The sequence below is a fragment of the Haliotis rufescens genome, unplaced genomic scaffold (assembly GCF_023055435.1).
Source record: "Haliotis rufescens isolate VD_foot unplaced genomic scaffold, xgHalRufe1.0.p SCAF_22, whole genome shotgun sequence".
Classification (NCBI taxonomy): Eukaryota; Metazoa; Mollusca; class Gastropoda; order Lepetellida; family Haliotidae; genus Haliotis; species Haliotis rufescens.
In genome coordinates, this window is record NW_025963913.1 from 3,415,851 (window position 1) to 3,441,198 (window position 25,348).

General features: G+C 41.4%; 1 protein-coding gene across 1 annotated transcript; it reads left to right on the forward strand.

The window, feature by feature from the left end:
- The first annotated feature begins 152 nt into the window (after positions 1-152).
- LOC124136335 (glutathione S-transferase 1-like) lies at positions 153-17,012 on the forward strand. Its single transcript, XM_046502238.2, has 5 exons — positions 153-372; positions 13,113-13,205; positions 13,926-14,041; positions 14,530-14,640; positions 16,081-17,012. The coding sequence occupies exons 1-5, from the start codon at positions 240-242 to the stop codon at positions 16,252-16,254; spliced, it is 627 nt and encodes a 208-aa protein (XP_046358194.1). The 5' UTR covers positions 153-239; the 3' UTR covers positions 16,255-17,012.
- Positions 17,013-25,348: the final 8,336 nt, after the last annotated feature.

Genomic DNA, 25,348 nt, shown 5'->3' on the forward strand with positions numbered 1-25,348 from the left:
CATGACTCTGCAGGATGTTGTATGTGATAATACTATGTGATAAACAGAAGCGGTATCTCATCTATCTTGCTCATAGGCGACATCGAGCGATGTGAAAACTTCAAGTCACCGCCTTGCGTACGGTACATGTCACGTGACCTTCTGCCACGCCGCTTTCCTCGATTCGAGCGCTGCGCTGCTCATTCCGATACCGACAGTCCGCTGGAACGCTTGTTGATAGCCGTGTGACATTTCCGAAGATGCCGTCCTACAAATACGTCTATTTCAATGTGCGGGGTCGCGGCGAGATTCCAAGACTTGTTTTGCACTGTGCGGGTGTCCCTTTTGAAGACAAGAGGATTGAATTCGACGCATGGCCCGCGTTAAAAAAGGGTAAGTTGTAAATATCGTTATAAAGAGGAACTATAGTTCATTTCATTTTCTGATTTGTGAATGTTGAAGAATTATCAAAACATACATTGAAAATCACATGTTGATGAGAAAACAGAATTCGCCTTTTAACACAAAATTTAACAGCAAAACGTCAACGATTTCCTCTGCCGTAAACGACTTTGTCTACTAATTGCCGAGCGAAAACGGCCCCGTTCCACAAAGCGATCGTAGCACTCCCTCCCATCACTTTAACATAGAATTACGACAGTCGTAGCACTCCCTCCCATCACTTTAACATAGAATTACGACAGTCGTAGCTCTACAATCACTTTAAGGAAAGGGTCCTGATGTTATTTGGGCCGGTGTTTGCTCAATTGGTAAGTCATCTGAATTTAAAGATAGAAACAAAACAAATTCAGATATGCATCGACCAGTTAACAATTATTTGAAAATTCAAAAAGAGAGTTATGATGTTTAAACGTTGATCATATTCAATCGAACAAATGGAATACTTACTAACATTCTTGCAAAATATTATTTAATAATGGTAATTGCCAAATATGCAATACGGAAAAAATGCATCTTCTTCTTAACCTTTGAATATGCCGTCAATGCATATTGCATATTGTGAATCAAATGTTATTAGGGCAATACAAAATTGCACTCAAAAATCAATTTTGATTCATCATAAATAACTAAAATCTAAACAAACATTCAATTTTGGAATTTTTTTTATCTAAAACGATATGAACATGTTTGCGCATATAGCATTCTATGAGCTCTTACTGTTAAACGATAACTTTAAAACCCCCGGATCGTATGTTGCAGGCAATATGTTTCACATTGCATATAAACGTCCTCACACAGCTGTCGCACAGTGACCTCGTTTTTAGAATATACGACAAGCCCCACTCACGAACAATACCTTTGTATCTACTTGTAAGGCCTTGTAACTATACGGATTCTGCCGTGTCATGTTGCTCACGTATTCTGCCATGTCATGTTACGCATGTACCATTCATCATTAACAATCCAGGGCCTTTTCATGATGTTACGATCACTGAACGTTAATTTTAGACTATTGTATTGGTGGTTACTTTCGTGCTAAAACCGGGGGCACGGGTGGCCCAGTCGTCTAAGGCGCCGCGATTCGCTGTGCAGAGTTGCGTCCCTTGGGCACGCCAGAAACCTATGATTGTGTGTTCGAATCCCGGTTCGACCCGATTATGTTTCTAGGTTTGTCAGCACCATACCCGTGCTCGTGGGTTTCACCGAAGTGGTAAACGTCTTAGACTTGCATCACTTCGGGCTTTCTTCCGACATTAAGCTGACACGCCATGATATAACTGGAATACTGTTAAAAGCGGCGTAAAAACCGACGATGTAAAACCCAACTCACTCACTCACTCACTCCTGCTAAAACCAAGTTTCTAATGTGTCAGTACCATGGCATATCGAATGGTATTTGTGTGACGATGTGCCACAGCAAAGTTTCCATCTGGGTGCCGTTGCACAAAGCGATATTAGCGCTAAGGTGATCGTAACTCCCATACCTTGACATAGACTTACGACAGTCATAGCGCTAAGGTTGTTTTACGCAACGTCACCCTCGTCGTTTCGAGTATCCATATCATGCGTTGAGTGTCACGAATCTTGGTCGGTGTCACTAAAGTAAGAGAGTGAGTTTTAGCAATATCCCAGCAATATCACGGCGGGGCACACCAGAAATGGGCTTCACACATTGTACCCATGTCGGGAATCGAACCCGGATCTCGGCGTGACGAGCGAACGCTTTAACCACTAGGCTACCCAACCGCCCCTGTGTCACTAAAGGACAATTGCACTATTACTGCCACAAATCTTCACAGTATGAGCGTAGCTTTACAAGTAAACTTCATCTTCAGTGAAACGGGTCGTACATTTAGACGCCCAATGTCATCAGCACAATAGCCATAGAATCACACTACCTCGCCTACACCACACCTGATGGCGGGCGACACATTCCTGTCTATCAGATTAAAGTCTTACTTGCTTTGACAATTCTAAAGAGTTTCCTGTGAAAAGGTTCTCCTCGATTCAGCTTTATAGGTCAACGAGTGACTTCACTGCGTGGTAGTCTCATTAAAGCCAAATGTTAGTTCTCGCTACCGCAAAGCACAACTCTGAGGTCATCCCAATTACGAGTTGGGTCAGAACGACCTTTCATCCGACCAATCAGAGCGTCGCTACCAGATCGGGATGACAGTCGGAATGTGTTTTGTAGTCATGCAACCTCGAATTGGTTAACACGGGGTATTCCGAACGACAGTTACCGGCTGTACGACTCATTCCGTCAAAATCATCTATCTCTGGTTTAAGTGGGATAAACATTTGAAACATTCCATATATAGCCCATGGGAAGTACTGCCAAACAATCTCAGCCACCTATTAGTCATCCAGAATATCTTTTGTTCAGTTTTCAGTTTTGAATCGAAAACTGTCAGAATATTTCTTTTAAAGCAAAGGCTGGAACAGAAGTCGCCAGTGTGAAACTAATGCCATGGAGCGCGAGAAAGCTGCTTTCTGATTGGCTGATGTCGACTTCTTGTAAGACGTTTCATTGGTCGATCAAAGTTCGCGAAAGGTCGTTCTTAAGTGATCTGTAATCTCAGATCGTTATTTAGCAGTAGCGAAACCAAGATCGGATTTTAATGGGATTACACTGAATGGAAGATGCAGTTTCATCGTCTACGCTTATTATCCCCCGCCGCGCGAAAGCGCGAAGCGGGGGATATAGTATTCACGACCGTCCGTACGTCCGTCTGTCCGTACGTCCGTCCGTACGTCCCACCTGTTTGTTGCCGCGATATCTGAAGAACTAAACACTGGATTGTCTTCATATTTGGAACTATGGTGTATATACAGACTCCGCAGACACCAGTCGGTTTTGGTGACCTTGATCCTATTTTCAAGGTCACAGCAGACAAATCTGCTTTTAGAGTTGGAAAACGGTGTTGCCGCGATATCTCAAGAACTAAACACTGGATTGTCTTCATATTTGGAACTATGGTGTATATACAGACTCCGCAGACACCAGTCGGTTTTGGTGACCTTGATCCCATTTTCAAGGTCACAGCAGACAAATCTGCTTTTAGAGTTGGAAAACGGTGTTGCCGCGATATCTCAAGAACTAAACACTGGATTGTCTTCATATTTGGAACTATGGTGTATATACAGACACCGCAGACACCAGTCGGTTTTGGTGACCTTGACCCCATTTTCAAGGTCACAGCAGGCAAATCTGCTTTTGGAGTTGGAAAACGGTGTTGCCGCGATATCTCAAGAACTAAACACTGGATTGTCTTCATATTTGGAACTATAGTGTATATACAGACTCCGCAGACACCAGTCGGTTTTGGTGACCTTGATCCCATTTTCAAGGTCACAGCAGGCAAATCTGCTTTTAGAGTTGGAAAACGGTGTTGCCACAATATCTCAAGAACTAAACCTCTCGATTGTCTTCATATTTGGAACTATGGTGTATATACAGACACCGCAGACACCAGTCGGTTTTGGTGACCTTGACCCCATTTTCAAGGTCACAGCAGGCAAATCTGCTTTTGGAGTTAGAAAACGGTGTTGCCGCGATATCTCAAGAACTAATCGCTGGATTGTCTTCATATTTGGAACTATGGTGTATATACAGACTCCGCAGACACCAGTCGGTTTTGGTGACCTTGATCCCATTTTCAAGGTCACAGCAGGCAAATCTGCTTTTAGAGTTGGAAAACGGTGTTGCCACAATATCTCAAGAACTAAACCTCTCGATTGTCTTCATATTTGGAACTATGGTGTATATACAGACACCGCAGACACCAGTCGGTTTTGGTGACCTTGACCCAATTTTCAAGGTCACAGCAGGCAAATCTGTTTTTGGAGTTGGAAAACGGTGTTGCCACAATATCTCAAGAACTAATCGCTGGATTGTCTTCATATTTGGTACTATGGTGTATATGGCGGGGGATATTTCGTCACTCTGTGACAAATACTTGTCTGTACTTAATCTGTTCGCTTGTTTGTCCATATCTAACAAATTTGGACCATGACCTAGACATGAAACTGTCTGGGATCACTGTTGTGTGTGTCTCTACATAAAGTCTGTACATGTAGTAACTTGGGCCTACCGAACAACCTGGCTCAATAGTGTAGGCTCTGGGATTTACAGAACACTTCCATTTCACCGATTTTTAAAACATCATTTTACCTACATCTATGTGCCTGTTTCTAATTTAACCACTTACTCCAAATACGCAGATATTTCTAATCGAAAGTGAACTTTTGATAAGGGAACGAAAACTAGTAGGTTATGGAGGTCAAAATGGCGTCCAAGATTCAGCTGCCACCTGATTTCGGTGATAATAAATGACGAACGAATGCGGGGAAATGGTAAATATATAAAGTATTTCAACATTCCCGTGACCCCTCTAACAATGGAAACCCTTTCAAAAACGGAGTACACAGACGGAAAGCTCTTACACACGGTGCTGAAAAGTGAAAGCTCTTCCAAACAGTGCTAAAAACTGAAAGCTCTTTTACACACAGCGCTGAAAACTGCCAGCTCTTACACATAACGCTGAAAACTGACTGCTTTTAAATTCAGCGCTGAAAACCGACAGCTCTTACACATAACGCGGGAAACTGAAAGCTCTTACACATAACGCTGAAAACTGCCAGGTCTTGCACACAGTTCTGAAAACTGAAAGCTCTTTTACACACTGCGCTGTAAACTGCCAGCTCTTACACACTGCGCTGTAAACTGACAGCTCTTACACATAACGCTGAAAACTGCCAGCTCTTGCACACGCTGCTGAAAACTGAAAGCTCTTTTACACACTGCGCTATGAACTGACAGCTTGTACGAACGGAACTCGCAAACTGAAACCTGTTCCGAGCTCTAAACAGTGAAACAAATACCCGGAGACTTAAACCTCTTACAAACACAGCACTGAGACTATCAGGTGTTCCTTTGTTGGTAACTGATACTGCAGGACTGAATACCTTGTGTCTAAATAGCTACAGTAACACCACATTAATCCGGACTGAATAGTTCTCTTGCCCAACATGAAATTCCCGGAAGGTGGAGTATCTGGACGAACGGGATCCAAACTAGCGGGATCCAACCCTAACGGGATCCAACCTCATAGGAACCAACCCTAACGGGATCAAACCTTACGAGATCCATCTAAACGGGATCCTAACCTAACGGGGTCCATCCTTACGGCATCCAACCTAACGGGATCCAACCTAACGGCATCTATCCTTTTGGGATCCATCCTAACGGGATCCATCCTAACGGAGTCCATCCTAGCGGCATCTAACCTTGCGGGATCCATCCTTGCGGGATTCAACCTTATGGGATCCATCCCCTACGGCATCCAACCTGGCGGGATCCAACCTAACGGATCTAAAACCAGAGTAAAGCTGATTTAGGGTTGTCATTAAACTGCACTGACACTGCACGTGGTCTGTTTGAATAGCCGTAAGTGTTAAAACGAGTTATTCACTCCTAATTAGTGGATAATTTCAGAACAGTGGTGACACTGCTGCGGTTAATTCATCAAACAACGTAATACATTAAAAATAAGGTATAATGTGCAAATACGAATGTGTTGCACTTATCTTATTGAAGTGGGGGCGTTGGGGGCAGCCTAGTAATGAAAGCGTCGACTCGTCGCGTCGAGGGCCCGGGTTCGATTCCCCACATGGGTATCCACCTCCGTAACATTGCTGGAATATTGCTAAAAGGGGGGTAAAATCATATTCACTCACTCAGACATACAGACCGCCTCCGTGGTCTAATGGTGGAGCGTCCGCCCGGAGAGCGGAAGGTCCGGGGTTCGATCCCCAGCCTCGTCATACCAAAAGACGTTTAAAGATGGTACTTGTTGTTACCCTGTCTGGCGCTCGGCATTAAGGAGCTAAAACAAGGACTGTGTCTGAGTGGGGTATTCATGTTAAACTGCGGCATGGTATCTCAGTGTGCTAGCACTATAAATCGGCATCAGTCCGGACTAGTACAAGCAGTCACACACACACACACACACACACACACACACACATGCGCATGCACGTCGCTATATAAGTTCAATAATCTTGGACGCGACGTTAAACCCCATTTCACCCCACCTCACCTCACTCAGACATACAAGAAATGGATGCGCTGTGAATAAAGGTGAGTGAGTATGGTTTTTACACCGTTTTTAGCAATATTCCGGCAATTGAAAGACTATATTGTGGAAACTCTGCACCTTCAATAAGGTGCCCTATGAATATCCAAGAGCCTAGCGTTATTCTAATAGACATGTATGACGTCACAAAGAGGACGGGGATTTGAATGGGCATCATCATCATCATCATCAAATAGAATTTCACCCTTTCATGAAAGAATGTGGACTTCTATTGGTGCCATTCTATGTTTAATCTAGCTAACTCTCTCCACCTTTAAATATACGAACCAATCATTTTGAATGTTAGTGATAGACATGATGCCAAAAGGTAATCTAACCAATCAGCTTCCTTTATTCTTTCCACAGCCAATTAATTTAGAACATATTTCAAGATATGATGCGAGCACACATTCGTTTGTCGTTCCATTGAACCGGTTTCCATCAGAGTAAGTTGTGAACACGATTTTATGAGTAAACGTTTCATCATGGCATGTTTTATTTCACGTTCACTCCATTCAGTCAACGCTACACTAGTGTCATTCATATCGATGAACAATATTACATTTAAAGCGCTGTGAAGATCCGGTTGCTGTAATAGGCGACCCTGCTTGTCGTAAGAGGCGACTAATGCTACCATCACACCAAAGTAGTTCTATCCCGTTCTACCCCGTTCCGGACAAAATTCTAGAACGGGCTGGGATCACGGTAGATAGCGTAGTTACTCTATACGTCTATCTCGTTCCTATCTCGTTCTTATCTCGTTCTTATCCAGTCTGCAGTCCGTTTGTATCCAGTTCAGATTGTGTAAAAGTGTCCAAGGTAGTTCACCTCAACCCGACAACGTTCGAAGCAGTTCGAGCACGTCCGTAGCCGTTCTCAACCCGTTCTTAACCAGTTCAACCTCGTTCTACCTCGTTCACAATACGTCCAAGCCAGTTCTAACTAATTCTTAACCCGACCAACTCGTTCCGAAGTGCGTGACTCGCGTTCTGGCCCGTCCTGGCCCGACTCCTATGGATACCGAGCGCGTTGTAGCCAGTCTTTATTCAAGTTCCGGGCTTCGAGCTGTACACATCATGCCTCCAAAGAGAAGTCGACCCGGTCGGTGTGCACACGTCCTGAAATTTATGTCGGACTGCACCACGTCGTAACACGTCCCTAGTAGGTTCGAAGTACGGCAATTCCGTTCGTTATACGTCTTTCTCGTTTTAAGTACGTTGTCAATCCGACTAATTGCAGAACGGGATTGACGGGATAAAATTTTGAGCAGACTCAAAGTTCTGGAGCACCCTCCCAGTCCGAGCCCGTCCATGAAGTTCGTAAAAAGACTGTCAATAGTTCCACTACGTTCATACACAGTTGGAGCCCGTTCGACAATATTTTTACGAACGTATTGAGAACTAGTTTGGTGTGATGGGGGTATAACGGGATCGGGTGGTCATGTTCGCAGACTTGGTTGATGCATGTCATTGATCCCAATTGCGTGGATCGATGCTCATTATGTCAATCACTGGATTGTCTGGTCCAGATTCGATTATTTACGACCCGCCGTCATATAGCTGGAATATTGCTGAGTGCGGCGTTAAACAACAAACAAACAAACAAACATTTATAGTAAAGCTGTGATGATTGTAGATTGGGACACAAACGAGCAGATTTTAAAATGAAACGATTGGGTAAATATGTTGGACAGTTTTACCGATGGAAGAGGAACAAGTTATGATGTAGTACAAACAAATCTCTTCGTATCGTCAAACATTCTGTCTCTATCCTAACATTCTCGTAGAGGCTAGTCCTTACAATAAACGTTGGGGTGTTCGACTAGCTCTACATGACCCAAATACTGTATTTCCATCAATATTGAGAAGATAGAAGTTGTTGGAGAAAATATTTATGAAAATCGGAGACATTCTCACGGCTGACCAATTAAAGGTGTTATATTTCAAAAGGGTGACAGATGAAAGAGTCACTCTCTACAAATGGAGATATGTGTTGCGAGCAGCTGATCATCTCAACGAAACGGTCGGTCAGTGTGACCAAGGCCTTTAGGATGATATTTTACGGTAATTGGGAGGAAGATTGCGTACCGGCGTTGTCCAAGCCAGCATCTGTATTGACGTACCTTCACCTGAACTACGGTATACCCGCGTTATTCGAGCCTGACGATTTGGCATGTGCGAGAGGTACAGGGTCAGTACCCGATGGCCCTTGCACCTTACCGTAGTTCCTCCAGCAATCGCAAAAGGATGTTCTTCTTTTAACAGCTTTTATTCACACTTTGTGTTGCTGGTCAATGTTTTACACTGCTTCGTTATACACTGACATGAAGTTATCTGGGTTTTGGGGATAAATGCACCTGGCAAATAAGTTCACCTGTTGTCTATCGCCTAGAGAATTGAATAGTGTGACATTATGAGAGTTCAGAGCAATGTCACCTGTGCCTTAAGCTCTCGGGGGTGGTGAGGTAGCCTAGTGGTTAAAGCGTTCGCTCGTCACGCCGAAGATCCGGGTTCGATTCCCTATATAGGTACAATGTGTGAAGCCCATTTCTGGGGTCCCACGCCGTGATATTGCTTGAATATTGCTAAAGCGGCGTAATTAATACTCACCAACTTAACCTCTCGGAATCAGGTTTAGCGATAGTAGAAAATTCATTACATTTTTGTGATGGGAGGTACGTGTAAACAGTTGAGAAATGCTTTTATCATCTTTAGCTTCTGTCATCAGGTCATCTCAAACAATCATGTTGTTGTTCCGGGCATCGAAACAATGTTCATCCTGTAGATTGGAAGGAATGCCTTTCACAAATGTCACTTAAGGTATAGTTTTACTAATAGTATCTCAAAGAGGTTATCACTCAATGTAACACCACATGATGACGTTAGGTATTGGTTTGATTTTTTCTCTTTGCTTAAAGAAACATAGTGTTTCCACAACAACTCGGCCCCACCAAGACAAGAGTAGAAGGAATCAATAACTTAAATGGCATAGCAGTGTTATTTATTATATGTTAGTTTATAAGATGGGTGGGAAGGGGGTGTGGTTGGGGATGGAAGAGGAAGGGCCTGGTGTAGTCTGTCTTACAGACCCTGATACAAATATATCAAATACAGCCTATGCAAGTCTGTAATGCTTGGCAAGTCTAGATTACTGCAGTATCAGGAAAATGAAGAGAGTCTCTGGGCTCCTTATATTTTATTAAGATACAGTAAAGTACGGTTATAACGAGCTCAAGGGGACTACTAATTTTAGTTCGTTATAACCGTAGTTCGTTATAAGCATATATACAGCATAACTACAGCAAATAGTCGGGACCAAAAAAGTAAGTTCGTTATATCCGTCAGTTCGTTATAAGCGTGTTCGTTATAACCGTAGTTTACTGTACATTGAACAACTGGGTTTTTCTCTGTACGATCTGTTCATTTCAGAGACTAGTTGTAAGTCTAGGCCTGGTGCATCTGTCTTCTTTGTCTCTGAATATCTGAAAAAGTGTTTCCTACTTCTGGATCCATCCCATGGTGTCGTGCTCAGCACTGGCCGTATCTGGTCTGTAGAGATAACCTGCTTTTGTTGCGTCTTTTTACGTCTTATCATCTCGCCCTTGATCCTCTGAATCATAGATTAGACTTTAAATGTAGGTTGTCCTCGGGTCGACTTCTTTTTGGTCTATCTTAAGGCGTCTTCCCCTCACAGCTTCTACCGCTGAAAATGGTTTTAATTATGCATTTTACATGTTTTATAGTCCGTCGTTATGACCTTCGCCTATAAACAACCTCAGTTTTCGCATTGACCAAAGACTTACGTCCAAAAAAGAGGACATTATTGTTCAAAATGAAATACCACCTGTAAAGCATTATTTTATTTTTTTACAACAAAACATTATCTCAATTAAACTCAAGTTTGGTTACTTCAAAATCCATTCTCAGCGATGTTGCAAAATAATAGTTTCAATGGTAAAAACCTTAAAACGACGATAACCGTGTTAAACCATCAATCTATTTATTTCAGTTCTGATAAAGGCCTCGGGCCTTTGTGTACAAAAATTATATTACAAGCGGAATTGCAGTCAACCGCACATTTCCTTCAATATGTGCACAGTACAAATATTTTTGATTTGTTATGTAGGTAAGATATTTTATCTGATTTTTGTGCTATCCACATTGAAGTGAGTGAGTGAGTATGGTTTTACGCCGCTTTTAGCGATATATTCCAGCAATATCACGCCGGGGGACGCCAGAAATGGTCCACATTGGAAGAATAACAATATTTATACATGAACTAACAACATTTATACATGAACATGATCTATTCCAACATGATACAACTTCTTACACTAAGCAAACAGATCTCTGAAAACAGTAGTGTAGGTGACACGAAACGTCAGTGCATCTCCTAGCCATTAGCTGGACAGGGTCAGGTGTTGAGTGGTGACTGACGTATATCCCCCAAACAGGGTCGAGCGATGTAAGCCCCTCGTTTCTACAGGTTACCGAAAGGGGACCGATTATTTTTACGGGACCATTTAAGGTACATAACGGAGAGCTTTTCAGTTTTAACTGCTGACTGTGAACACAGTTTCGCCTATAAACACTGTTTAGAAATCATGGAATATGTGTTTCGTGGAGAATGACTCTTGGTTTTGAAAACAGTACTGTGAAATTAAGACGTCATCTAAAGTTTGTCAACTATTTGAATAACTTATGTGTTCATTTGAAAATAAACTGCTTTGATGGGAAACCTTTGTGAAGAGAATGAGATAATTATTCTGACTCTATTATTTTTATTCTGTTTTGACGCGTAAAAACTTTCTTGGTTCTATTAAAACATAAATATTAACCCGCATGGACATTTATAAACGAAAATTTAAACACGATAAAACTTGTTACAATAAGTACACAAGACTTCAGCCTGTATTGACACACCGCCGGACTGCCTAGGGTACTGTCCATTCCAGGTCAAAGGTATTTGTTTTACTAGCCACTTACTTCCAGCAAGTGTCCCTTACAGACCGCCAGTCGTGTGTTGACAGGTGGGACACACATTCACTGGAGTAGATAACAGGGTACTGCAACTTTAAAAATAGGTTACCGGTAGAGGGGCGATTATTTTACAGTATCTCACAGTAGGGTTTAGGCGAGTAACTGTGAGAAACAAGCTATGCGGATCCCTTGGGCGCGCCAAAAACCTATGATCGTGGTTCGAATCCCGTTTCGTCCCGATTATGTTTCTAGGTTTGTCAGCAACACACCCGTGCTGGACTGCTCGTGGGTTTAAACAGAGTGATTAACGCCTAAGGCCTGCTCCGGGATTCACTTCGGGCTTTCCTCCCACATGAAGCTGACATGCCGTCATATAACTGGAAAAACTGTTCAAAGCGGCGTTAAACCGAACTCACTCACTCACTCACTCTTTAAATCAAAGGGTGCCATTCCAGTTAACGATGCACTTTCTAGTATGTATCCAGTTTGTATCCCGAGTACATCCCAATAGGTTCAATGGCATTCCTAAACGATTTCTAGGCTTAACAATGGTCGCGTTCTTCACAGGTGGCTACAAGGACTGAACGACGTGGATAGCTGCTCATGCTATCACCCACGTCTCAGCCAGCACCAGACCATAATTTAGGTACTCAAGAGAGTAACTTGAAATTTCAAGATATATACAAAGTTGAAATTTCAAGATAATGATCTAACTAGGTCATGCTACCACCCACGTGTCTACCAGGACCAGTCTATTATTTAGATACAGCAGCGGTGTTACTTACGGATGCCTTTGAGAGGCATTTGTTTATTCTAACTTCAAGATAGTAATTTTAAATTTAAATTTATTATTTGAAATTTCAAGACACTAACTTGAAATTTCAAATTACATTCGTTGAAATTTCAAGATTTTTTTTAAATGCCCTTAAAGGCTTCCGTAAGTAACACCGCTGCTGTATCTAAATAATAGACTGGTCCTGGTAGACACGTGGGTGGTAGCATGACCTAGTTAGATCATTATCTTGAAATTTCAACTTTGTATATATCTTGAAATTTCAAGTTACTCTCTTGAAATTTCAAGAACAAAAATTAAAAAATAAATTTCAACTTAGCACCTTGAAATTTCAACTAAGAATGTATCTTGAAATTTCAATGAAAATGTTAAATGACCCTTAAAGGCTTCCGTAGGTTTTAAAAAGGAAACGTTTCTCGGGAATTGGTGCCTCACTTAACTCCGTGTTAGTGATATCTATTGCCAATTAAACAAATTATTCTTTTTCTAATTTCCCTCGCCACCTGAAGCAGCTTCTGCTATCCATGCCTGACAACTGACAATGTATTAAAGAATCGAGTTCAGTGTTTGCTCATGTGTGTTTGTTGGTATTCTTGGTGCTAAAAATACATTGTTTCTCCCCCATCTTTTTTAATTTCAATTTATAAAAGTCCTACCTATGTGGCCGAGAAAAAATGTTTCATGCCGCCTTGCTGACGTCGACGAAAGACCTTTACGTATTGACAATACAGGTTCTGAATATGATTATTTACCTGTTTGCAGACACGCCATTTGGCCAGCTCCCCGTCATAGAGATCGACGGAAAGGTGTTCCCCGAAAGTATGTCCATCTCGAGATACCTGGCGGCCGAAAACGGTGAGTTGGGGATATAACCATATCCTTCCAGATAATAGCTAGGTCGAAATTTTCGTGCTGATAACTCCGAGGTGTCAGTCACCTTTGAATTTGACATGACCATGCACCAGTTGAATATATGCCTCGTGTTGGGCGATGAAATGGAACAGTGGTCAGTTACGGTGACTAGGTTGATTGCGTGTCATCGTACACCGAGGGCGTCGGACATTGCTCGTGATGTTGACCACTGGTTTGCAATTATTACCCGAGGCGTCAATCTCATTATTTTTTCATTTTAATGTTATGTCATCAAGGGTGATAAAAGTAACTGAGAGTTAAAACATTGTTTAAAGCGTAATAGTTTCTGAAATCTAGTGCTCATATCAGATCAGCCCCGGTGGCAGAGTAGTTTGTTTGTTTGTTTGTTTGTTTGTTTGTTTGTTTGTTTGTTTATTGTTTAACGCCGCACTCAGCAATATTCCAGCTATATGACGGCGGTCTGTAAATAATCGAGTCTGGACAAGACAATCCAGTGATTCACATCGTGAGCATCGATCCGAGCACTTGGGATACGATGACATGCATCAACCATGTCAGCGAGCCTGACCACCATGGGTTGCTGAAGATCTATTCTAACCCGGATCTTCATGGGTCCGGCAGAGTGGTAAGGTTAGTGGCTAGAAAATCAGAAAGTTGGCGTGGTGGTCTCGCTCACTCTCTCTCTCTCTCTGACACGCACAGGTCTGGCTGGAAAGACCCCCCTTGATCGACTGAAGGCGGATTACATCTCAGAACAGACTCGCTCAATGAAGGAACCTATTTACAAATACTTCTTCAATGAAGACGCAGAGAAAAAGGTACGTACGTGTCAAAGCCCTTGCAGGTCTGTCAATGCTACGCCGACGACGATAGCACTATTTCGGCACCAGTGTTCTTGTAGACCATAAGGGGACTACAATCGAGGGAGGGCGGGGGCGAGCGGGCGAGCGGGCGAGCAATATTCCAGCAATATGACGGCGGGGACACCAAAATGGGCTTCAAACCTTGTATCTATGTAGGGAATCGAAGCCGAAGGCAGGATTGGGGACGGATGGTTGCGTGTCGTCGTAATGCATGGCGCGTTTACAACTGCGATGAGTGGTTTGGCTTGTGACTGCCGGCATGGATGATCAGGCTTACTGGTTTTTCTGGTCCAGGCTCGATCATCTAAAGACCCTAAGAGTGAAGCAAACCAATTTCCACTCAAAGTAACCTCAACAACAAACCTGAAACTGAAATTAAGATTAGACATTTTTAGATACAGTGTCAGTTCAATACCGCCATGATTGTTTCGCTACTATTTCAGGCTGAGTTGGAGAAAGCGTTTTTTGAGGAGACTGCACCCACATATTTCGGCTACTGGGACGCCGATGTCAAGGGCAATCCCTCTGGTAATGGCTTTCTCGTGGGAACGGAGGTGAGTGATTGTTTGATAAAAAATATGCAATCCTTGGCTCATGATAATGATAATGATGTAAAGATATGAAACAGTTACCTCAACTAGAGCCTCCACTTGGTGCAGCAGCATGGGCTAGTTGATTACGTAAATACTATCTGATTACGTTGATACTAGTTGATTATGTAAATACTATCTGATTACGTTGACACTAGTTGATTACGTAAATACTATCTGATTACGTTGATACTAGCTGATTACGTTGATGCTAGTTGATTACGTAAATACTATCTGATTATGTTGATACTTGTTGATTCATACGATCATACTGGCTGATTACGTTGATACTAGCTCGTTACGTTTATACTAGTTGATTACGTAAAAACTATCTGATTACGTTGATACTAGCTGATTACGTTGATACTAGCTTATTACGTTGATACTAGCTTATTACGTTGATGCTAGTTGATTATGTTGATACTTGTTGATTCATACGATCATAATGGCTGAGGGGCGGTCGGATAGCCTAGTGGTTGAAGCGTTCGCTCGTCACGCCGAAGACCCGGGTTCGATTCCCGACATGGGTACAATGTGTGAAGCCCAAGCCGTGATATTGCTGGAATATTGCTAAAAGCGGCGTAAAACCATACACACTCACTCACTCACTCATACTGGCTGATTACGTTGATACTAGCTCGTTACGTTTATACTAGTTGATTACGTAAAAACTATCTGATTACGTTGATACTAGCTTATTACGTTGATGCTAGTTGATTAGGTTGATACTATCTGATTACGTTGATACTAGCTGATTACGTTGATACTAGTTGATTACGTAAATACTAGTTGATTACGTTGATACTAGCTGATTACGTTGATACTAGCTTATTACGTTGATGCTAGTTGATTACGTTGATACTAGCTGATTACGTTGATACTAGTTGATTACGTAAATACTAGTTGATTACGTAAATACTAGTTGACTACGTTGATACTAGTTGATTACGTAAATACTTTTTGATTATGTTGATATGTTGATTTATGCGACCATGCTTGCTAATTGTGTCAGTGTATCCCATTTGGGTGGATCAAGGCTCATGATGTCAATCACTGGATTGTCTGGTCCAGTCTCGATTATTTACAGACCGCCGTCATATAGTTGGAATATTGTTGAGTGCGGCGTTAAACAACAAACAAACAAATGTCGCTACCAGTGGATTAAGCTGTCACCAGTTGATTTACACGTTCAGCGGACACGTAGATACGTGAAGACAAAGAAAATCTGTCAATCACTGGATTGTTTGGTCCAAACTCGATTATATAGCTGCCGTCGTATAGCTCGAGTATTGCTGAGTGAGACGTTAAACAACAAACAAATCTATCACTCGGGGACTTAAAAGCCTCATCTACTCTATGATACCCTGTACAACCATATTAAGCCGCTTCTATACCTCTCAACAGGTGACCATTGCTGACCTGGCCGTGATGGACGCTGTGGACTTTGTCCTGCAAAACGAAGCCTTCAGGGCAACATTCGCCAGCAGATTCCCAAACCTGGCCCGAAACTACGAGGCCGTTAAGTCCATACCCGGCGTTAAGAAGTACAGGGACACCCGACCAGATAACAAGATCTAGATGATGACACGACGGTGTTCCTTGGAGTATCAGTTACTTGAAGGAACACTTGGCTCGGCGTACTTTGCAGTCGCGGGCCAATTCAGATCCTCCAAACACCAATCATTTTTATCATTTAAAGCAGAATGGTATTAAATGAGTACTGTCATGACTGCCTCCATTCCACGCACCTACGCTGAAAATGGGCAAGAGACGGATGCCTAGCCTCCTTTTCAGAGATTTATTTTAACTGGCTCTGCAACCTCGTTGCGAATTTTGATTGATCCCTTTTCCAGTCGGCTCGGAAAATAAAACTTGTTGCTAAACTTGACAATTCCGTGTATATGTATAAACCGTGCATTCGATAACAACAGGAGGGTGGTTTTGCTGGGGAAGTCGTTTGAGTGAACAGCTACTGTGCATGCGTGGTGTCGACGACGCGCATTGTGGAATACACGTGAACAGGAACTGTACGTGCACAGCGTCACACACAACCGCAGTCCAATGTTCCATTGAATTTGGTTCTTTCGTTTACCCTAATTGTCCCCAACCCCTCCGATTTCTTATTTTAGGGTTGTTTGGCATTATACCTACATTTTAAAGTGGACAGCAGATTGTTGAACTTCGTGTCCCTTTAAAACATTCCTGTTAACAGGCGTTGTCTCGTTGCGCATTTTAATTGATCCCTTTGCCGAAGTTGGAACGGCTGTTGTTATGTTGCATGTTTTTTCAACGTTATTTGGCAACAAGATGTATTTCAATAAATAGTTAGTGTTGAATGTCTCGTGGTTTTTTTTGTTGACGAGTAAGGACCGCCGCCCATTGCTAGGATTTATATTATACTCAACCGCTAAAGAAACGCAAGTCATTTTTTTGGTTTGTGAAATGAACAAAATAGTAATTTGTGAAAAGAAATGTATACAAACGTAAAGAGACGCACTGAAGAAACACTGTTCACTATTTACATCATTCATTTTGAGCACGTCGTGTCGTCTAGTTTGACGTTCTTTGTACGTGCAGCGCAAATCACATCCAAATATGCGTGCATTTTCCTCTTTTTCCATCCTTTATGAGCCACCATGTAACAAAAAAACACCAAGCATTTCACACTCGACTTATAGAAAGGACAGGTAAGATGATTCGATTAACTCAAGAGAGGCGTTGCCATTTGGATGCTACAGGCCGGATCAACGTCAACTGAAGTGGCGAGGCACTTTGGATGTCATGTGTCCACCATCACCGGATTGGTCGCAAGGCATCAACAGACAGACAGTGTCCAAGACCGGTCGAGGGTAACTCCTCCAGTGCAGGACCGTCACATCCGGATGATACATCTGGGTGACCGACCGCGACGAGCAACGCAGACTGCTGCAACCATTCAAGGTCCACGTCAGCCGACACAGTTCGTCGTCGTCTGAGATCGGCGGGAATCAGATGTCGTCGTCCTTACTGACTCAACGTCACCGCCAACAACCTCTGCAGTGGGCCCAAGAGCACCTGCGTTGGCGACGCCAACACTGGCAACAAGTTGTCTTCTCAGACGAATCAAGGTTCAACCTTTCTCACGCCGATGGCCGCATCAGAGTGTGGAGACGACGTGTGGAGTGTTACGCTAATTGCAGTGTCTTACAGGCTGGGTGGGGAGGAGGTAGCATCATGGTGTGGGGTGGCCTCAGTTATCATCACAGGACCCATCTACACGTTTTCCGCCAGCGTATGACTGCTGTCATTTACAGGGGTGATGTTCTTTATAATCACGCCTATTGGGTCAACCTCAACTCCAGGTCTTTCAGCAGGACAACGCTCGTCCCCATACAGCACGGGTCTCTATGGACTGTCATGCCCTGGCCGTCTTTGTCACTGGACATGGCGCCAATTGAGCATGGAACTAGAAGCCTTTTAGGTGCGGGAATGGGACAGGATTCCTCAAGCCTTCTTCCAAAGACTTCGCCGCACTTAACTTCAGATTTATTCTACGTCCGTTGAGGTAAGTCTGAAACGGACTATAGAAATATTCGCATGTGACTCCGTTAAATTATGATAATAATGTCTTCACAAAACATAAGATCCCCCCAAAACGAGTCATTTGGAGAAAGTTCTAGATGTGCATCTTATAAAATAACAACATGACGCTATATTTGTTTCGTCAACACTGATCCCATGATACAAGTTGTATTTGCATGGCTTTAGACATGCTGCACGATTTGGCCTTGACAATAATAGAATGACTGTAAATAAAATGCGTCTACAAAATGTAAGCAGAACTTACAGGAAAACGCTCATCAAACATAAAAATGAATATAGGACAAATCTACAAGAAAAAACATAAACCCTATACAACATACAGCAGATCATTCTGGAAGCTGCTTGAAAACACACGATCGAGATTAAACGTTACCATTACTGGAAACTTCTATGACTACTTCAAAACAACTAAACTAGGAAGACAATAATGACGAAGACCCTTTATTCGACTTTAAAGTATCAGACATGAACATTATACCTAATGACACTCAACGGAAGAAATTATTAAAACTGTTAGGAATGTGAAGAATAACATTAAAAATATTATCCTCTTAATGCTGACTCTGTTTACATTCCTATCTTGGGGCATGGGTGTCCCAGTCGTCTAAAGCGCCGCGATTCGCTGTGTAGAGTTACGTCCCTTGGGTACGCCAGAAACCTATGATTGTGGGTTCGAATCCCGGTTCGCCCCGATTTTGTGTCTAGGTTTGTCAGCACTATATCCGTGCTCGTGGGTTTCACCGAAGTGGTAAAAGTCTGAGACCTGCATCGCTTCCGGCCTTCCTCCCACATTAAGCTGGTACGCCGCGATATAACGGGAATGCTGTTAAAAGCGGCGTTAAACCCAACTCACTCACTCACTCACTTACACTCCTATTTGATATAATATTTGACAGTGGAATATTTCAGGAAAGCTGACTCACAGGTTCCATAAGGCTTATTTACCAGAACAAAGAACATCCTGAAAACTATAGACCAATCACATTACGAAGCTGTCTTGGAAAACGCTTTGCCACTGTTTTGAATAACCGACTGACAACATTTCTGGATTTCTCTAATTTACTATCAGAAGCACAAGCTGGATTTAGAAGTGGATTCTCAACATTAGATCACGATTTCAACTTACATCATCCCATTGAACTAAAAAAAACAGGGAAAATAATATTATTTTGTGCTTTCATTGATTTAAAGACAGAAAGAATTAGACTTTGGAATAAAATGAGTCCCTAAATATCATACAAAATATGTAGACATCTATAAAATCATGTGTCTCAAATAACATATTTAGTACTCAATACCTCCACTGTTGTACGGGTGTACGTCAAGGTGAAAACTTATCCCCCGTTTTATTTGCACTATACCTTAACGACCTCGAGCAATTTCTACAGAAGCATGGTGGTACTGGCCTGCAGTTCAATGACGAATCGCTTCAACAATTATTGATACCTCCCTCCATACAACTACTTGTACTTCTATATGCCGACGACACTGTATTATGAACAAGCAACAAAAAAGATCTGCAAGCCTCATTAACGTCTTTCGGGTAATATTAGGAAGAATGGAAACTCAACATAAATGTGGAAACAACTTAAACCCTTATATTTGGTTGAACAAAGCGAGACTACCAGCATGTGCTGTTACTTAATAATAACACCCAATTGGAAAATACTTATAATTATCTAGGTGTTATCTTCAGTAGAAAGCTCACATCTACTGAAACGAAAAAGTCGTTATGTGAAAAGTTCAACAAAGCACTGTGTTCTATCCAGACAATTTAGTTAAATATCCTATTTGTTTCAATATGTTGCCAAAGTGGACAGAAATTCTACCCCCTTTGTTTAATGTACCAGTATACAGCAAACATTCGGCGTATCTCCTCTAATTAATACGCTGTCGTAATAAAATTCACCCCCGAGTTTTGTCTTCAGTCATCACCATGAGCTACCATCCGAGGGCGAAACGAATGATATGTTGCATGGAGATTCGGGGAGAAAGTCATTATTCTGTTGTTGTTAAGTCAAGAGCTGTGTCTTTCTAGGCACGACTCATTAAAAGTAAATGTACAAAGTTTTCTGTTTAAATACCAAATATTGCTACATAACCATAATACCATTAGTTATCAGTATAAATGGATTATGCACATTAAAAGTAGTCTTTCTCAACCTGGAAATATGTACATATGGAATCACCAATCTATTCACTCCGCCCAATAGTTAAGACAGCATGTCACCAATTGACTAATTGATTGGTTTGTACAACGATGGCATTCAGGAATTAAATTTGGCAACAAAAGTTCGAAATAGAAACATATCTCGTACTTCCACCTCCCAAACTAATTTTATGTCTCTTACATTAAAATATCTTGTACTTCCACCTCCCAAACTATATTTATGTCTCTTACATTAAAATATCTTGTACTTCCACCTCCCAAACTATATTTATGTCTCTTACATTAAAATATCTTGTACTTCCACCTCCCAAACTATATTTATGTCTCGTACATTAAAATATCTTGTACTTCCACCTCCCAAACTATATTTATGTCTCTTACATTAAAATAGCTTGTACGTCTACCCCCAAAACTATCTTTATGTCTCTTACATTAAAATATCTTGTACTTCTGCCTCCCAAACTATATTTATGTCTCTTACATTAAATTATCTTGTACTTCTACCCCCAAAACTATCTTTATGTCTCTTACATTAAAATATCTTGTACTTCCACCTCCTAAACTATATTTATGTCTCTTACATTAAAATAGCTTGTACGTCTACCCCCAAAACTATATTTATGTCTCTTACATTAAAATATCTTGTACTTCTGCCTCCCAAACTATATTTATGTCTCTTACATTAAAATAGCTTGTACGTCTACCCCCAAAACTATATTTATGTCTCTTACATTAAAATATCTTGTACTTCTGCCTCCCAAACTATATTTATGTCTCTTACATTAAAATAGCTTGTACTTCTGCCTCCCAAACCATATTAATGTCTCTTACATTAAAATATCTTGTACTTCTACCTCCAAAACTATATTTATGTCCCTTACATTTTAGAACCCAGATAAACTAGAAGATGGAACAAATTACCTGTTTCTGAGAGAAAACAAATTTGCTTTAGGCGGCGAATATCATTACTTGTTTACATATGATTACTTCAGTTAAATCGGAAATTATACTTTCATCTCAACTTTACCCTTCTTTATTCCTTCTGTCCATAAAATGAAGTATATGTATAAACGTTCTTAGGAAACTTGCAAAATTCTGCAAAATCATTATCAAGACATTTAAGTTATAAATGAAATGCTCTTACCCACCATTGGTTGTCTCAAAAACAAGGGGCGGTCGGGCAGCCTCGTGGTTAAAGCGTTCGCTCGTCACGCCGAAGACCCGGGTTCGATTTCCGACATGGGTACAATGTGTGAAGCCCATGTCTGGTGTCCCCCGCCATGGTATTGCTGGAATATTGCTAAAAGCTGCGTAAAAACATACTCACTCACTCAAAAACAAAACCGGGATGTAAAAGGATATTAGACAGCTTTGATACATGGGTGAAAAGGCGTACAGTGCATGGGCTTTTTGATCAGAACCACCTTGTAACCCCTTGTAGTCGAATTCGGGAAGAAATTCAAGACAATTAATTATTGCTCTCCACGAGATGGGATTTCGAAACACTGCACGTGGCGATGACCAAACTGTTTTCAGGGGAACATGTTCCACCCTGTCAACACAACGCCACATTATCTCGCGCCATTCACGACTGTCGCAGTCAGGGCTTCCAGATCACTTACCTTGATGAAACCTGAGTGAATAAGAATCATTCCACTGACTACACGTGGCTACCGTCAGATGGACGCGAAAAGCACCCATGATATCATCATGTAAAGGTAATCGTGTCATTGTTATGCACGCCGGAACCGTCATATGAGGCTTATTTATGGATGTGAGCAAGTTTACCATGCGAAAAACGAAAAGGAAAACTGGTGATTACCATGAGGAAATGAATGGATGATGTGTTCATAGACTGGTTGAAACATCAGTTACTGCCCAATCAAAACAACCCCAGTGTAATTGTCATGGATAATGCCACTTATAATAATGTACGGGAACCAGAAACTGTCACGCCAACCATGAGTAGTCTGAAGGCGACCATGCAGGAATATCTGACATCTTGCAATGTCGACTTCACACCATCTGAAACGAAAGTTCAACTCATGGAGAAAATTCGCCTGAAAAGAAACTATTACGTACGCAAGTCAGTCATCGTGAGCTCATGCTTATTGAGCTTATCTGGGCTAGCTGTAAAGGGTTCGTGGCAAGACATAACACAAAATTCAAAGTCACACATGTTTACGGGTTGATCACGCCAGAGGCATGGCAACAGGCTGAAGATCGTGTTCTTGAAATGGAACGTCAGTACCGCCAACGTGACGGCGCATATATCAGCCTTGTTGCAGCAGTTATCAAACATTTAGGTAATAGAACATATCCAGATACGTTATCTGCTGTGTCAAATGCTGGTTAAAGAATCATCTGTACACCAACAAGTACTTCTTAATTCAAAAAGCCCAACCTTCCAATACTCACCAAGCGTCATAGCTTTTATCTATTTCATCATGTTTCAAAGCAAATATAATGCAGTACATATCTTAAATTGCTACCCCGTCAAAGCATATCTCAATAAAGTACAATAGCAACAATATTTGAGACGACCCCCAACTCGGGTTTGCATTTGCACCTGTGGGAATACACGGGTCGGTGTGAGGTCATCACCTCGGGTCAGGTGTAAGGTATGGCAACACACGAATGAATTTTAAGTTTATCATCATTTTACCTGTACAAGTACCCTTTAAGGCTGATAAGTGTCAGTTAGGATAGGCTGGATTAGGAATATTTGTGTTATTTTGATATATGCTATTTTCATAGCCCTCAGATTCGTATTTATGAGATGAAGCCAGAAAAAGCATATTTCTAGCGTTTCAAACAGTACTTTAGTTTGCAACAAAGATGGTATAACAGGGTTCCCTTCAACATTGTTCCTCGTATATATTCCAGTCAAACGAAGAACCTAAATTGGTCTGCAAAGTTTGTACCCCACCTTTGACCATCTAGTGTATAGCCATTTTCTTTTCATTATATCTTGGAGTCTCGATTCGAATGACACTTGATAATCGAAGATGGTTCACCCATGCAGGGAATCGAAAGCGGGTGCCATCACTCAAGAATTCATGTAGTCACTTGATATAATTAGGGTTGGAGTGAAGGGAATTCTAACCTCAGACCGAGACAGGTGATGAGAAGTTGTTCAATTTATCATGCCATGACTCCAGCTAGTCCATGTTCCACTATCAGTCTTGAATATCTGTCAAAACAGATGTCATAGGGCATTAAAGGCAAAAATAGTGATGCAACTTATATGAATGGATTACTGCAAGCCATATATGACACCATGACACCAGGTATTCGCGGAGGGGGTAAGCATATGTCTACCGACAGCATCCACCACTCACACGTTTCATGTAAAGGATAATACCCGTCTCCGAGGTTTTGGTTGAAAATATAAAACCTTTAGCGAGGGCGATGCAAGAAATACCAGAACAAAAAAGAAAACATCGACATACCTTATATTAAAATTATACAGTGTATCTCGGTACAAAAGGAATTCGCTTAAAACCTGCGAGAGAAAAAGACACGTGGAACATGGACCAGCTGGAGTCATGGCATGATAAATTGAACAACTTCTCATCACCTACCCCGGTAGCTCAGTAGGAAAACAGTGGGTTACAAAACTTAACACGATATGTGAGGTTGCAGGTTCGATTCACTCATGGAATTTTCATGTAAAGAAATTGCGTTCACATCAAGGGACAAGTTTATAAAACGTCAATTGTGAAACCTAGTTCTTAGAATTGAAATGTAAAAACTCAAAGCAGGTTTAGAAGTGACCCATTTCAAAACCTAGGTTTAGAAGTGACCCATTTCAAAACCTAGGTTTAGAAGTGACCCATTTCAAAACCTAGGTTTGGAAGAGAACAGCTACAAAATCTTGGTTTGGAATATGAGCTGGTTACTAGGTTTATCCGAGAAGATCAGAAACCTCATGCAATAGAGGGTAATACGGTGTTATTTATAATGAAAAGTAATGGCCAATGTGTCAGGAGTGAACAAGGACCCACTTTTAATAAGTTTACATCAATGAAGCTCTATGTGTTTGCAAGGATTATATACACCAGCGATCCGGTATTAACATTACTTAGACTCTTCGCAGAAGATAAATCAAAACATATGAAAGGCCACTGACAAATAATAGATTTTTCACACCTGAAACCTAATTATTTGGCTGGCTACAAAAATATTACTACGGCCTGTTTCATCAAGGATTGCCATGTTTGAGGCAAACTTACCAACACCTAGAAAACATTTGAAATATGAAGTGTGACCTTTTTCAATTGTAGCGTAATACTTAGCACCCTATATTTCAGAACCATACAAAAGTATGGGCATAATTTTGCAATCAAAAATGGTACATGCTGTGAGAAAAGGCACACGACTATTTTTCCTCAATTAATTATAAAGAGGCATAGTGGCTTTCGACGCCTGAACAGCTAATTGCATACATGCCATAGACCATGACAATCTAGAGGAAAACATGAGACCTAAATATTTATAGAAAGTGACTACACTCAAGGCAGACGTACCAAGAAGCCACTTTTCATGTTTTGCACCACCTTTTCTAAAAACATTGGTTTTATTCAGATTTACTTGAAGACTCCATTTTGAACAGTAACTCTTTAACACATTTAACTGTTTTTGCAAGCCATTTACAAAATAGGAAAAAATACAACATCATCAGCAAAGAGAAGGAGCATAATGTCCATTATTTCGTGTGTTACAAATACCCCATGTTGGCAACTATTTTGCAGCTCTATAGCAAGTTCATTTATGAAAAATATAAACAACAACGGACAAAAAACACAACCTTGTCGTACACCGTAGGATGTTGTAAAGCAGTCCGAACGTTCATTATTGACTTAATGAAATACATGCGCTGACTGATGCATACATGTTTTTTAAAAGTACAGACATTTT